General features: G+C 37.4%; 1 protein-coding gene across 1 annotated transcript in view; it reads left to right on the forward strand.

Moving 5' to 3' along the window:
• The window catches only part of LOC127432921 (roundabout homolog 2-like), a 94,273-nt gene that overhangs the window by 52,669 nt on the left and 24,081 nt on the right, over positions 1-17,523 (forward strand). The window contains exons 4-9 of the mRNA XM_051684445.1: positions 668-788; positions 876-1,014; positions 1,263-1,390; positions 8,869-8,993; positions 13,984-14,155; positions 16,642-16,847. Coding sequence (XP_051540405.1) covers positions 668-788; positions 876-1,014; positions 1,263-1,390; positions 8,869-8,993; positions 13,984-14,155; positions 16,642-16,847 — 891 coding nt within the window. The remainder of the gene's footprint in view (positions 1-667; positions 789-875; positions 1,015-1,262; positions 1,391-8,868; positions 8,994-13,983; positions 14,156-16,641; positions 16,848-17,523) is intronic.

Here is a 17,523-nt window from a genome sequence, read left to right on the forward strand (position 1 = left end):
TTCTCTTTCTTTTCCTCTTCCTTTTTCTCTTTTTTGTTCTCTTTCTGTTTCTCTTCCTTTCCTCTCCCTCTTTCTCTCTCTATTATTTCACCCACAACACTACAAAACTGTCTCTTTGTTTTCCTCTCTCTCACCATTTATGAGTTACCCTGTGACTCTCTTATCAGCCACTCAACTAGATGGGCTATTACAGCATGTATCAGTTTGGCCGCTCTCTCTGTGTCAAGTGTTTCATAAACAAGCTCACATTGCTTTTATATTTAAATTTTTTTAGCATCTCTAGCAGTAGAGCCCAGAAACCATGTTCATAAAACATCACAGGAATTTTGGCTTCCTACAGGGGTTAAATTCAGTTCTTTAACTTTTTGTCTTTTACTGTCTCTTTCCCTTGGATATTTGATAAATGTGTGCTTCAGACTGAGGAGTTAAAGGAATAGTTTACCCCAAAATTTAAATTATGTCATAATTTACTCATGTCGTTCCAACCCCGTATGACTTCATTTTTTTCTGTGGAACACAAAAGGGTATGTAGAATTTTAGCCTCAGTCACCATTCACTTTCATTGTATGAAACAAAGATGCAATGAAAGTGAATGGTGACTGAGGCTAAAATCAGCCTAACTTCTCCTTCTGCCTAACTATCCCTTTAACTGTGCTTTTCTTTACAGATCCGGGGTGGAAAGCTGATGATCTCTAACACACGGAAGAGCGATGCCGGAATGTACGTGTGTGTCGGCACTAATATGGTTGGAGAGAAGGACAGTGACCCTGCTGAACTTGTAGTGTTTGGTAGGTTTTCTCTATCTTTTTTTGTACTTCTCTTTTATTGTGTCTCTCTCTCTCACTCATCTGTCTGTGATGCTCTCTCGCCCACAGAGTGGCCCATGTTTGTACGAAGACCTGTGAATCAGGTGGTCCTCGCTGATGACACAGTGGATTTCCAGTGTGAAGTTCAGGGAGACCCCACTCCGACCATACGCTGGAAGAAAGAGGAAGGAGAGCTGCCTCGGGGAAGGTGAGACATGAGGTCACAAATGTGACTCTTTACTTAAACAATAAGCCATTAGAGTCTATCCATTCCAGTGATTTTTACCAAGGATAAGGGATGTTGATGCACAGCCTTCACTGGATTATTGCTTTTTAAAACACACTGAAGCATTACATGCAAAACCCACTGCAGCAAAACTTTGCTGAAACAGTTAACTTAAAACAGTTTATAAACAAAGAACTATAAAGCATCTAATTATGTGTGTTTCCTCGCAGGTTTGACATCCGTGCCGATAACAGTCTGCGCCTGACTCAGGTGAAAGCTGAAGATGAAGGCTCGTACACCTGTTTATCTGAGAACAGCGTGGGCAAAGCGGAAGCATCCGGAACACTTCAGGTCCACGGTGAGTTACAACAACTGTGCATAATAATTCTATTATATTCTTCCCTCTGACTTAAGCATCTTTCTCACATACTCAACAAAGTCTAAATTTTATTAGCCAGAGCCCAGATGCACTTGTGCTTGCCTTGCATTTCCCTGATTACAGGAACAAAGTGCCATGGCAACAGCCATTTATTTAAAGCTGACTTATACAATTTACATAATTCCATCTGGTAAGAGGCACATATTGCTCCATAAAACATGACTGTGGCCATGTATTAAGAATATTCAACACACTTAATAGATGCTTACAGTAGCACACTTGCTGTGAATGATTTCCTCTGACAGCTGTTGGACGATGATTCAACGCATGAGGAAAACTGAAATATTATTAGTACAGCTTTGCAGAAACATCGTAGCGGCACTTCTGTCAGACTGAAGGAATCGATAACTTATGTTCGGAAAAGAGTTTATTCTCGGTTCACGTCATTTCGGAATTACCGTAATTGCAAGTTTCCAATAAGTAAGTAACGTTTTTGTTGAACATGTAATAACAAAAAATAAAGGCTAAAAATCACAAAAAATTATTTTAAAAAATACATAAAAGCTCCACCTTCTCTTACTTAATTGTTGTGACATTATGTAAAAACAACCAAAATTTCACCAGCCTCAAAAGTTTAAGTTAGTCATATATTTTTTTGTCATTTTATTTTAGAAAATGTTTCCTTGTGTGCTTTCTTTGTTCTTCAGGATTTTGCTGCAGAATAAAGAGGTGAATTAATGTAGTGATTAAGTATTTTTACATCAAAAACAAAGAAACACATGAATCCATTTTGTCGCTATGAGGCTTGCCATAGAAGTGAATAATTTGTTAGTTCAAGAATGTTAAAGGGATAGTTCAAAAATGAAAATTCTCGCATTATTCACTCACCATCATGATATCTCAGGTATGTATGACTTTCTTTCTTCACCAGAACACATTTGAAGAAAAACAGAAAAATATCTTAGCTCAGTAGGTCCTTAAAATGCAAGTGAATGGAGATTTCCCTTTTGAAGCTCCAAAGATCACAGACAGTCAGCATAAATGTCATCGATTCACTTGCATTTTAAGGACCTACTGAGCTAAGATATTTTTCTATTTTTCTTCAAATGTGTTCTGGTGAAGAAAGAAAATCATTTACACCTGGGATATCTTGAGGGTGAGTAAATAATGAGAGAATTTTCATTTTTGGGTGAACAATCCCTTTAACAGAAGTTTGATTTATGATCTTGTAATTACGATAATTCTGACACCATGCAGCAGTAATTTAAAGTTAACACTGCATTCTCTCATTACTTCCTCCTCATCTCCTCTTATTCTCTTCACTGGTGCCCATTGTCACTCCATCCCACACCTATGTTTCATTTACCACTCATGTTATTTTTTCTTTCATCTTCAGTATTCTAAATGCAAAACAGCATTCAACTATTCCAGTCCACTCATCTCATTTTTATCAATTTTTTGTCTCTCTTTCTCCATCGTCACCTCCATTATAGTGGGCCCATCTCGTAAGTACCCTTCCATTTCATTTCTCTGCATGCGTGTGGGTGTGGTTCAGATATTGTGGAGGTTGTGACTGATTGTGACAGGTTAAGACCCTTGAGAGGTGGACAGTCAGGCATCTACATGATTCTGTAGTTCAACTGGTAGAACCTGATGTGATCAGCCACGCCAAAGACATGGGTTCGATTCCCAGGGAACACATTGACTAATAAAATGTAAACTTTTGCTTTGCATGAAAGCATTTGCCAAAGGAATGTAAATGTACAAAGATATCCTCAGAAGTCTTAAACCTTACCTTTCCCAACCTCAAATACAAACAAGCGATGACTCAGCTCATTAATTCAGATATACAGAGAAGTAATAGAAACTTTGAACACTGAAAATGAAGGAATTTGAAACTTCAGAGCTTGAATGGACTGGTGGGCAAACTGGATTTCCTTTAGTGAGGGAACTTACAAAAGGTCATTGTCTACTGCTGAACAGAATTGACCTCTCTCCTTTCACTCCAGAGAAATACTTGATAATTTTAGAGATACTGAAAGTGAGAGAAGCAGCGAGCTTGGTCTTCTACTCAGAAGCCAAACATCTATCACTATAAACCGATTGAAAGTCTCATTGCACTCCCATAATGTATCAATGCAGTTAAGTTCTAGAATAAGCAGGATTTGAGGGATCTGGAACTGAATTTTCCACAGTGGCTGCGCAAGGTTCTGTGTGGTGTGGGCTGTTCAGTCATCTAGAACAGCTCCATATTGTCAGATTTAGTTTTGGCTTTGAAGCCTTGCAAAGTCACCAAACCTACAATCATTTTACCCTTTAAAGTCATCCTAATTAGTATAAAATAAACACTCACAGGCTTTTGTCTTTTTTAGAGATTAACCTTTATACCACTTGCTTTGTTTTCCTTAGAGAACTTAATTTAACTTAAGGCACAATGAGGAGTGCATGTGCAGAGTTCTGACCGAGGAGTAATTTCCAGATTAGTTATTTCTGTCAAGGAAAAACACAAAAGTGGAAATTGCGATATCTGATACTGACAAAGCACTTCGCCGATAGCCAGTCAGACTGACAGACAAACAGAGTGAAATGAAAAAACATGTTTTCCGAGAGGAGCAAGGGCGTTCTGCTCCTTTTAAAGGGGAAAAAATGAAACAGTTCCTTGCAGGGTGGTAGTATTCTAATAACCCCAATGTGGGTCTCTGCACTTTTATTTTCTCTTTTGTGTCTTGGATGAGTAACATCTAATTGAAAGTGTGGGAAATACACTTTTGGAGCATTTTAGGCAGCTTGGACACAATTTTAAATAATAAAATTTGTTGTTTAAAAATAGGAAGAAAAATAGGAAGAGAGAATGTTTTCCTCCTACAAGCTGATGAATTAGTTTCATCATTCACACAGACAATAAAGATGATATAAACCCATGTAACAACAATTTACACCAGTTTAATCCTGCAGCCCTGGGATCCAAATATACTCATTATAAGCTGTCCAAAAAAGATGGGAAAATGTGGGTCCTATTCCAAACACTGTAATGACTAATATTAGCATATGCATGTTACTGTTTCCTCGAGGGAAGAGTATTTAAAACAGCACATGGTCCCTGAGAAACGGCATATAACCACAGATTACACTGATTTTGATTATGCAGTAAATATATTTAGTATGAATTTGACAGATATCACTGGACAGAAACTGCTGCTCAGCTAGGCATTGTAAACATATGCCCTGTATTGGTGTAGATAACCTGCAATCCTGTAAAGCGTTTAATCGGTTACACTCTAAAGATCAGATTAATTGCATGTAGGGGGTTTTAATTGTGGTGTTGAGCAGTGAAGCATGGCCCTTCCATGCTTTCTCTTTGCATCACTGTTTGATCGTGACAACTGCCTGTCATTTCGGCCCCTCTGGGTATAAATGCAGTGTAAGGTGTAGAAACCTTGCACATATTGCAGACGGGTTTGAAGAGTATACAAAGATCTATGAATAATTCTTTAGCTTTAACACTTTTGTTAGTCTACGAATGTGAGTGGGTGACACTTTTGACCTGTCACTAACCAGCCAGCCAGCCTGGCACCATCACGGTTCTTTCTTCTGGTATTCCATCAATTTCACCATCTGTCCTTTACAAGGAGGACATATACAGAAAAGACATATAGTGAACTTAACAGTTGGTGTTTTAACTATAACTTGGAATAGTTTGTGAATGTTTGTGAAGATTTAACGGCTTATCGGTTTTTTATTGCAAACCTAATTTAGAAACTCAGCTAATGCATATCCCATTAATTTCTTTTCAATTTATTAATTTTATGTATTAATTTATTTGGCTCATATTTCAAAGACCTGGCATCTTTATCTGTGTGATTTTTCTTTTTGTCTTTTAAAACATTTATCTATGTGTTGGTGGAAGATGTATTATGTACATTTTAAATCCTTTCTTAAAATCTCCTCCTTGTCATAACACGTTAGCATGTAAATGACGCCTACACTTCTCTGCCTCTGCAAAACCGCATACTGTTTCTGTAATGTTGTTTTTACTGGTAATTATTTATCACAGCCCAGGGCACTTTTTCTCAGTGGCTTTTAGTTCATGCTGCTACATTGTTAAGTCATATTTTTAGAGTGAAATCCCTTAAGACAGTCTGTGTGCTTTTCAGTGACAATGCATGTAATTTTTGTGTTTTTGTTTTTTGTTTTTATGTCTGGCAATTGCAAAGATTTCTCACCAAATGTTGTTTAACATGGAAAGAATAGAAGAATAGTGCTTTCCACTCTAAAACAATGAAGGTTCCAATTTAAACAAAAACATTTTACAACTTGATACTATTAGTTGGTAGATGTCAGTATAAGCTAGAGACCAGACTGGCAATGGGCAAAATAATGCTAGTATATACATAATACAATATTAGTTACAGCAAATGTGATGTGCTGTACACAAAATTGCTGTAATGCTTATTTTGTGCACCTAAAGGTGCTGAAAAGAGCCATCAGAGAACCTTTTATTTTTATAAGAGGTTTTTGGAGGTATGTCATAAGATGCAGGGTATTACATACTATCAAGTCAATATTTCAGGCCTTGCATCAGCCCATGTGGGAGAGGTGATACAGTCAGTACAGGCTTGTAGGAAGAGATGGACAGAAGAATAGGGAATGAGTATCATTATCTCTCCAGTTTGCTTTGAGGTATCTCTAGTGATCCCAAATTATAGAGATATGGGATGTTTTTCAGATTTGACCTCTAGGGTCAGGGTTAGGGCTTCTGTTTAACCTCTGGACAGCAACCACATGACCCCTGTGGTCAGGCTCCCTATTGGGCCTTGTTTTGTTTCAGAGTGCTAGTCGCCTCCAAGCTGAGATGCAGCCTACGCTGAACGCCAAAGTCTAGGAGAAAAGCCAGCAGGCAGGTGGGAAGCGAATTGAGGAATTGATTCGAAACAGCTGTATTGATGCAGATTGCATTTTTTTCCCCGATTATATTTGACTTTTGTAAAGAAGCAGTCAAAAATAAAAAAAGAGAGGTGAGACTGACAGAGGTTGAAATCGACCCATAGTTAGAATGTGAGAGAAATAGAGTGCAGTTTGTTAGCCGCATTTGTGTGGAAGGCGCAAATGCTCTCAGGCTCCGGACTTGATGAATTAGTGGTAAATTTAAGGTGAGCTAAAGGAGAAAGCCCTTCCTGAGTATAAATGCCTGTTGTCAGAGCCAGCGCATCACTCTAATTGTGTGTGAAACAGAAAAAAATTGCGAGGGAGTGGGAAGGAGGATGAGAAATCAATTAGCCAGTGAAGGTTAAAGGTGACAGCGTTGCACATTCACAGGCGTCTTATAAAGGGCAGTAGCTCGGAAATAATCGATACCCATCAGCCCCAGCCCAGCTTGAACATCTGAAGGCTGATCATCAGTTTAGTTTATATTCCACCTGTGATACTACACCTTGTTCCCTACGTCAATCACACAACAACTTCCATTAATGTGGGTTTTGTTCCTGCTAAAGATCTATTTACATCAAGAGCGACGAAACAAAACAGCGTGAATCATGATGAAAATCCAAAAAATTTGTCATAACTATTCACACCAAGCTAAACACGAATTTTTGACGGAATTGGAGCACAGTTCACATTCAAATAAAAGTAAATACACTTCGGTCAAACAATAGCAACTTTGCGCATTCACATACTTTAAGATGAAATGTGCAATTTATATGCCATTAGCGTCACCAAATGGAATTGCGAAAATAAGGACGTTTTCAAAGAGTTTTCCTGAAAACTCTCCCTGACTGCCATTGGTTAAACAAATAGATAGTCCTGCCCCCAAACTCAAGCCATTGGTTGAGCCAGTGTTGCTATGTCAGACAGGTTGGGGTGCTCAAACAAACAGAGGAATGTTTTGATAATGCTTTTAACACTTTTGATAAAGTGTTTACACTTTAAGGGGAAATCAGCCTATAAAAAATGGCTTACTTATAGTTGCCTCTGGATATTAAGCTGGGATTGGAGAAAGTATTTTAAAAATGTGCCCATAACATTACACATACAGTATCCCTGACAATACACTTTTCACTCACTTTAATGCAAAATACAAACCAAATGCAATAAACTGCGCTAAATGCAACATGGATGTTGTCATTCTTTTGGGATGGAACAATAAAAGTAAAGTCTTGACAGTGTAAGAGGAAAACATCATGGCATAATACTAATAATGGTGGTCTACTGTTACTGGTTTGGGGAAAATTCATTGTGGAAATTAGCACTTGATGTGAATAGATCTGCAAGGCAGTTAGCAGGTCAGAAGCTGTGCTAGGCCCCGTAATGATGCTGGCTAGAAAGATGGTTGCAGGGCAGATAAGACCAGAAGATTAACAACCATCAGAAAGAACCATTGATCACACTCACACCAAGGGCAAGAGCCAAGAAGCCGCAGCAGAAGAAAGCCAACAAGGTCTAATCAAAGAGATTGAGGGAAAGAAAGTGAGTGGAATGGAAGAATGGTTCCATGAGAGAGATAGACGTATTAAGACACAAAACTATTGGTCACCCAATGATGCTCTTGTGATTTCAAGAGGTCCTTGTTTTTATCCAGACCCATTAGGCCAAAGAGTCCAGATTACTTATATAAATGTATATTTGCTCTTGGTACGCCCCCACAGCCCCCACAAGATAAGTGCTCTTCAGAGCTGCATCAGATGTGCTATCATGTGCTTTTAAGTACCTCTGCGGGAACAGAGGAGAAAGGACTTCCATAATAATTAGACTCTTTAAATCTATTTCTTTCTGTTCAGAATATATCGTGTTCTACCAGAGCTAGATCCCACTGAAACTACTGCCTTCAAAAAGATATGCATTTGGATATACTTGAGTTAGTGTAATGCTCCTGTTTTGTGTCAAAACATAGCAGAAATATGGCTCATGAAACAAAATACACACATCAGGAAATATTTACTTAAAATTATTGTTTGAATGTGGATTAGTTTTGGTCATGATTTTTGCAGGAAACCCAAACTGTTTACAGGTTAGGTGTCAGTGTTGGATTTGTGTTATATACTTTCAACTGCATGCAGTCAAGGTTTGTATATGACCTATGACTTAATTTAAACAGGCTTCATAGCTCAAATGGCAGCAAATGCATGGTAAAGACACTTTCCACAAATTTTATCTTCTTTTACAGCAGTGGTGGGCCCAGAATGTGGTACTGTGTAAAGTATCAGCAATGACAGCTTTACTGCATGCCACTGGCATGCTAACTTGCACACACATAGTTCATCTCCTTAGGAGATTAAAGTTTAGACTAAACAACACAGCTTGACTGTAAATATCTAGGATACACTCAACTTGGGGTTCAGAATGTCACAACTAACTACATACTGTATATACAGATAGTAGAACAATTCTAGAACTTCATATCATCTTAGTTTGTTGTATTTGGCAGCTGTTCTTCATAAGTTTCTTTCTCCTCTGTACAGTTCCCCCTCAGATTGTTGTTCGTCCACGAGATCAGATCTCTGCCCAGGGCCGTACTGTCACCTTCCTTTGTGGCACAAAAGGAAATCCCCCTCCTGCTGTGTTCTGGCAGAAAGAAGGCAGTCAGGTAAGAGACAAAAGTACGCACACACAAATTCAGGGGAACCTTACAGACAGTGTCAAAACACATCATCGTATCTGCCGAGTACTTTTATGGTCTTCTCCCACAAATGAAAATTCTCTCACTATTTACTAACCCTCATGCCATCCCAGATGTGTATGACTTTCTCTCTTCTGCAAAACACAAATGAAGATTTTTAGAAGAATATCTCAGCCCTGTAGGTCCATTCAATGCAAGTGAATGGTGGCCAGAACTCCAAAAAGGACATAAAGGCAGCATAAAAGTTATCCATCCGACTCCAGTGGTTACATTTAATTCTGGTCAACATTCACTTGCATTGTGTGGACCTGCAGAGCTTAGATATTCTTCTAAACATCTTAATTTGTGTTCAGCAGATGAAAGAAAGTCATACACATCTGGGATGGCATGACGGTGAGTAAATGATGAGAGAATTTTAATTTTTGGGTGAACTGTCCCTTTAATGCTTGAAAGGAGACAAAACACTGTCCAAATGCGGTAAGAAAAATAACCTTTGATTCAAGATATACAGTATTCTCTGAAAACAAAACTTAATATCTTATGCATATAATGTGCTTACCTCAAGACATGTTTGAGGTTTTTGTCTCCTAAAATGCTCTTGTGTATAGAACAACTTCCTTACAACAACCAAGTAATTATCTTGGTCAATACGGGCCAAATCGCCATTGCTAGTTTAAATAGAATATAGAACTGTAATGCAGTCAACGAACCTGAAACAATTGTACTTCATAGCTGTAGTAAAAAAAATAAAATAATAATAATTAAATGGGATCTGGGAATGTCGACCAATCAGAGTGTCCTACATTTCAGTGGAATCCATTAAGAACTGTATATGTATATTGCGCATCATAAATTTTTCGATGTTACTGCACTGTAGATGTGAGATTAAATAAGAGATGAGCAACACCACTAAGATTGTGAGTGGGAAGGCAGGTCTAGTGCCTATATAGGCTGGCATTACCCAGCTGATCTCCAGCTGATTACCCAGCTGATCTCGCATGGCGGATGGGTTCCTTGGATAGCACTTTAGCTCTAAAAACAATGTGTGCGTGTGTATGTTGGGGAATCATACGGATTGTTATATGGAATCATATGTTTTATGACAAGATGATGTAGTCTGTTGTTTGATAGGAGATGGTACGTGATCACTGATCATGCATAACTGGCTCTCATTGTGATTTTGTGTTGTGTATGTGAAAATGATGAAAGGTGTATTTGAGCGAATCTCATGGAACCTGTCAAGAATATGCCAGTCAAGAAATGCAAGCCTATTTTTAGGAACATTGAGATTTTTTTCCATTACTTTCACAAGAGTTTAGCACATTTCCCACCCCCAATTTTAAATACTGCAATGTGAAAAAATTCATTCTTTTACTGTAATGTGAAAAAACAATGACATATTTAAATAGATAAGTACTTAGACATCATGGTTAATTTATGCTGATTTTATATATATATATATATATATATATATATATATATATATATATATATATAAAATAATAATAAAAAACATTACAGTAATTTACTTTTTATACAGTAAAAATATTTAATAGTTATGAGAATTCAATGGATGTAATACTGTACATGATTCATTGACATAAAAAATCTTAATGGTCCGAAAAACATGAAATACATTTCTTGTGATATATTTATATTAAAGTTTAGATAATATACAGTATATAAATATAATTAATAATTTTTCTTTTACATTCTTTTACATTTAACATGCAGTTTTTATGAGACTGAACCATTTATGTGATTGAATGTATAGTATATTAGTGTTGATTTCACAACAATATATGAAGCAGGGAGAGTTGCAAGACTTTTGTCCAGGGATCCCAGAGATAGAGAGACAAAGAGAGAGAAAGAGAGAGAGAGGTGGAAGATGGAAAGAATGCCTTGCAGTCATCCTGGATGTTGAGATACAGGCTATTCAAGTACTGAGAAGGAACTGTGGGATTTCTCCAGGAGCTTGTGTGTGTGTGTGTATCTGCATGTGTATGTGTGCGTGTACAGTATATGTCTCCTCAGCAGGCCAGAGAGGGTTAGAACTTGTCCCTGGGCCCTGTTAGATAACACCCTCACGTCTCTATTAATAAAGCACAGCAGAAGAAATGAAGATATAAGCCTCTGGTTGTTCTAAAGCACTCAGAGGAAGCTGGTTCCCATATCCCACCCTCCTTCCTTTCTTCCATCCCTTCATCCCTCTTTTCTTCATCGAGCTAAGTGTGTCACAGGCCAGAGGTGATCTAATATCCGCTGTACTATGGGTCATGAACTGTTCTGTGGTTAATCTTGGGTCTATTCTTTGTTTTTGATGTGTATGTGTGGCCTTTCTTGGGGGTCAGCAGATATAAGAACAGTGCTAAAGATGAGTGTGAGTCCGTCCAATGCCAAAGGGCTAGGGTGAGGGGGTCAGTGGATTATCCCCAAAAATGAAACAGTGAGACACACACACACTGCCCATTGGGAACAATAGGGCAGCTGTCAGTGTTGCCGCCTCACACAAGAGGAAGACTCTTTATGATTCTTCGGCCTTGTCTTTTGTATATCAGTTCTTCCTGACACCCCTCCCTAAAACAGCAGCTGAGATAACTCAGCTATTGTTCAGCTCATGTGTGAATGTGAATCACCGCAGTCAACCAGAATTTATGCCCCAGTATAATATTCACATTGAATGCACAGTGGTGTTTTCGTTAATATAAATGCAAATCAACCACTAACTGGCCTGTCTGAACCCTTAAATCTAAGTGATAATAATATTACGCAGTATTTACTGTACATGAGCAAACCTCTTGATTATGCCATATCCTTTTTTACTATGTTTATCACTTGTGCAACATATAAACTTATATGATAAAGTAACAAGCCACAAAGGAAAATTCACCCAAAAAAGGAACATTTTTGTCAACATTTACTCAGGAAGGAGATGTTAGACAGAATGACAACCTCAGTCACGATTCACTTTCATTGTTTCTTCTTTTTTTTTTCCATATAAGGAAAGTGAAGGGTGACTGAGGATAACATTCTGTCTAACATCTCCTTTTGTGTTCCATGGAAGAAAAACCCTTTAATAATAATAATAAACACAATAAACCATTCTTCCATCAGTTAACCCTTAAACGCATACTTTGGGTCTTTAGTGACCCATGACCTCATTACACCTCCTGTACCTCATCCATTTTTTGGAGTTATGCCCACGTCACGTTTTTTTTTTTTTTTTTGTCAATTTGGAATGCCCAATTCCCAATGCGCTCTAAGTCCTTGTGGTGGCGTAGGGACTCGCCTCAATCTGGGTGGTGGAGGACGAATCTCAGCTGCCTCCGCATCTGAGACCGTCAATCCACACATCTTATCACATGGCTTGTTGAGCGCATTGCCGCGGAGGCATAGCGCATGTGGAGGCTTCATGCTATTCTCTGCGGCATCCATGCACAACTCACCACGCACCACACTGAGAGCGAACCACATTATAGCGACCTCGAGGAGGTTACCCCATGTGACTCTACCCTCCCTAGCAACCGGGCCAATTTGGTTGCTTAGGAGACCTGGCTGGAGTCACTCAGCACACCCTGGATTCGAACTCGCGACTCCAGGGGTGGTAGTCAGCGTCTTTACTCGCTGAGCTACCCAGGCCCCCATGCCCTCATCTCTTTAGTATTCCTCAAACGATCTTCTGAATAGTGTAACAAAAAAATAAAAATAAAAAATAATTATATATATATATATATATATATATATATATATATATATATATATATATATATATATATATATATATATATATATATATATATATATATATATATATATATATATATATATATATAAAATAGGTCAAGCTTAAGTACCAAAAGTGTGTAGGGTCATTAGACACCCTAGTTATGTAATAGTGTATTTTTTTTCTTTTTTTCCTTTTTTTTTTTTTTTTTTTTTGCACTTCCATAATTTTTTTTTATGATTATTTCATATCTATATAAGTTCACTATAACATGACATATATTTCTTTGTTTATTACAAGACAAATGAGTACTATATTCATATAAGTAAATACTATATCATGTTGATTTTCTGTGTGACTGTTTCACATATGCATGTACACAAACAAATTAAACGTGCTATTTGTTACTCAAGGTGGTGCTGATGTTTCAGTGATTTAATTAATTTACATTTGACATTGCTATTTGATGAAGAAACAACATGGAAGTAAACTATAGCAAGTGTAACACATGAACAGTGTGCTATGACTATTATCATTTGGGTGTACTGCTGAAATGATATAAGTTGTGCGCCTATTTAGACTGTTTAGCCTGAGAAAATACATTGGTATGTGGTATGTGTGGCTCAAAATATGTTTGACAGCCAGTTGCATCTCTAATTAATAAGTAATTAATCCTGTTCTAGATTTGTCCAGATTTGTTACAAAATCTCTTTTATATATGAAAAATAAAACTTAAGAATATATTTAAGTCTATTATTTCTTTTAATTGTCTTGAAAATATTTGGAATATTTTACTGTATCTGGGCATTTTGTAGATCCATTTGTGATAGATGTACATGTATGTGCCGGGTCTCTAAAGCCTTGAATATGTAAGAGTGTTTGGTGAAATTCCCATGCAATTAAGGGTTAATGTAGTTCATTAGCCTTGACTGTTTATGTTTGGTGCATTAATATAGAAATCAATAGGTGTGCGGTCACAGGTCTGCGTATATTACCTAGATTTTGCAAACATTTTACAAATCTGATTATAGAGAAGTAATGTGTTTTATTATACTGTAAGTATTTTATGACTAAAGTGAATTAGTTGTATATATTGCTTTGTATTTGTTATCTATTTCCAAGCTATATATGCTACAGAGCTATAAAAAAATCATTTAAAAAAGCATTTTGTTGAGCAACATCAATTTTAAATATGATTTATTATGTTTCTATAACATTTGTCCTTCTTAACAGGTCCTGCTGTTCCCTAGTCAGCCTCCTTCACAATCAGGCCGATTCTCTGTATCACTTAGTGGAGAGTTGACCATTACAGATGTTCACAGTGAGGATTCGGGGTACTACATCTGCCAGGCCATTAGTGTTGCAGGCAGCATCCTGACAAAAGCCCTTCTAGAGGTGGAAAGCAGTGAGTGAATGCTTTAAACTAGCTCTGGACACACACACACACTTACACTCATACAGTTGCCCTTTTCACACCCCCACCAGCTGCATCAAATGCCTGCAGTCGGCTTGTATTGATATTTTAAAATTAATCTAACTACATTAAAGCTCCATAACTGTACATGTAATTGAATTATTTCTCTGAGGGCTTATCCCAAAGATCTGAGTAATATATTTTTTGTTTGTGTTTGAGCAAATTGTTGCTTTGCCCCGCCGTAGCTTTTTTTCTCTAAACCAAATAAATTAAAAAGTCTTCAAAGCCGCTCCAAATTACAATTTCTGCGTTCCACAAATAAGGGAACAGCAGGAAGCGGTGGAGACGTAATCAGAAAGGATAGGGTGCAATCGCGCTATGTAAATAACCGCAGGAACATATGCCGTCTCAGTCATGCTCTTCAGTAACAGGATAAACTGTTTATGCATACTCCATGTGTGTGTGCGCACTACAAACTGTGTTTCAGCTCATCATTTAGAAAACCTTCGCCTAGAGTTTAATATTAGCGCAGACTCACTAGTCGGCCCCTGAAAATGTTTCCCTTATTTTTTATTTGTTAAAGGGACAGTTCGCCCAAAAAACTAAAATGCTATTATTTTACTCACCCTCACATTGTTCCAAACCCATATGACTTCACCCATTTTAAAAAATAAATGTAAATACCTTTCTCCATAATTTTTTTTTTTCTCTTGGCTGTGTTTTCCTGCATACTTGAGGTGCACCACAAGGGAAAACCCTGGAAAAATCTAGATTTTGTAGCTTGTAGTACCAACGTACCACCAAGTCATTGTGTAATTTTCACCATGGGCTCTCTCTTTTTAACCTGCTGTAGTTTTTTTTTTTTTTTTAAATAGCAGCAGATTTATGAAATATAATCCCATTTCACAAAAACCCCTCTGTCTGCTATGGCCTCTAAGGAGGATGATCCTGGCATATACTGAAGCATGCTGGCATCATCTAACTAATGTTTGCTCTACTGTACTGACCTAATACATAATGAAATGATCTGTGGAGGGGCATATATATATATATGTACCACACAGGGTCACTGCACCACTACCCAAGGACATGCTTCTCATATGAAACTCGTGCCTCTGAATATCACATTATGTAGGCAGACAACATGGTATGTTTGAATAATACGCCCCTTTTCTTGCTTTCTGACCTATTGGTCTTTCCTTTTCTAACCACGGTAAAGAGAAAATGTCAGAGATGCAGGCTATCTTTTTCTGGTCCTTGTTATTTCAAATGAGGATGTTAAAGTAAGCAAATTGTCAATTATTTATCTATAGACTTTTCTCTGTGCTTTGGTCAATAGCTGAGTTTTTCAGCTCCAGGCAAACACATAATAAATAATTCATGCAAACTTAGGCATGTTCAGCCATCACATTTGTGTATAGAAGGAGATACAGCTGAAAGAGAAGAAAAGATTATCCCTGTATCCACGTATCCCTGTGGAATTATTCTAAAGTGCCATGTATAAATGCATTTTCATGCATTTTACATACCATAAATCCAAACACCACTACCACGGATGATGTCATCAACTGTATAACCATAGAAAAAGGAATTCTGGCAATAATAAAAAATATTGTCTCTGTATTTTAATAACATATCATTCTAGAACAGCACCATCTTAGCAATACCAGTAATTGACCTGTAAATAAGCTTGAATGCATGGAATAATTATATTAGAACATAATGCAGCTTGGTAAAGGTGTTAAAATGCAACTAGCTCATTGCAACTGTGCAATTACAATATACATCTATTTTAAAGGAGATTTAAAAGGTTTATGTTTGCACTACCATACGGCTCCATTAAATTGTTATACACAGAGGCCTGTGTCTTTGATTTAATTAAAATCTAATGAATTACTGATCTAGTCTGTTTAGCTCTGCATTCACGAAAGTGGATTTGAAATTAGCACGAATTTGAAATTATTTTAAAGGGATAGTTCACTTAAAAATGAAAATTCTGTCATTTACTCACTCTCGTGTTGTTCAAAACCCATATCACTTTCTTTGTTTCACATCTTTGTCTTGTTAGGCAGAATGTTAGCCTCAGTCACCATTCACTTTCACTGCATCTTTTTTTTCCCATACAAAGAAAGTGAATGGTGACTGGGGCTAACATTCTGCCTAATATCTTCTTTTGTGTTCCTTGGAAGAAAAAGTCATACGGGTCATATTTAGTCATTTTTGGGTGATCTGTTCCTTTAAGCCATCATATTACTACAATGATTACAGAGTTATTAAGTTTAACTTTGGTGGGATATCTTATTTTACCATCATGTTACCATCAGTTCATAATGTGCTTTCTGAATCTTAGTTTGTATAATTCACAATGTGCCTTTTTCTATGATCTCTCAAGTGTCAATTGAATGAGAGGTAGATATGGTGGTTACATGCAAATTTGGCTCTTTTGGCCCACACCTCTCTCATTCTCTTCACCCCAGCCCCTTCTGACCGGATTCCCCCCATCATCCGCCAAGGCCCGGCCAATCAGACGCTGGCTCCAGGGACATCCGCCCAATTGCAGTGCCATGTGATGGGCAACCCTCTTCCCAGCATACAATGGGAGCGAGACGGGCAGAGAATCTTGGGGAATGATGAGCGCATTAGCCTAATGGAAAATGGCACTTTACAAATCACAGCCTTGCAGGTACTTTAATGAAGGTTGTGTTTAAGAGTGCGCATGAGGGTCTGTTTTTCAGCATGGACAGCTTTTATTCTTTAAAATGCTAATACCCATGAGGTATTAGCATATGGTTATTTCAAATCAAGCACTCTTCTAGGCATGTCCTGTCACAGCAAACTCTCTTGACTGACAGACACCATATGCTATTGTACGGAATTCTGTATGAACAACTCTCCAGTTGTGTTCATCTGGAACAATCTTTCTTTGTGATTCGATTTACAGTACTGTTCCCAGACACACAGCACATACTGTGCCATGTCATAACTAGCTAAACATAGAGATGCTTCTAATTTCATATGTAGTGTTGGAAAGTCTGATTTGTTTTAGTAAATCAGTTTAGGTCTATCATTTATTCAAATGGCTTCATTTTGCGATAATGACCACCTGAGTGTATATTATCCCACTTATTACATAGCTGCTGTACATAACAAATAAATAAATAAATAGACATGAAATATTTTCAATTTCAAGTGAGCCAGTTGTTTCAGATGATTCTTTGAGAAGAACTGATTAAAAAAAGTGATTTGCACATTGTTTCCCTTTAAATTGTAAATCCTGTCGTCTAATAGATATATATTTAAGTTCTATAGTTTCAGCGTAGTGTTAGCTGCTTTTTGTTAGTAGTTTTTAGTGTAGCTTA

Source organism: Myxocyprinus asiaticus, chromosome 42 (genome assembly GCF_019703515.2).
Source record: "Myxocyprinus asiaticus isolate MX2 ecotype Aquarium Trade chromosome 42, UBuf_Myxa_2, whole genome shotgun sequence".
In the NCBI taxonomy this organism is placed as follows: Eukaryota; Metazoa; Chordata; class Actinopteri; order Cypriniformes; family Catostomidae; genus Myxocyprinus; species Myxocyprinus asiaticus.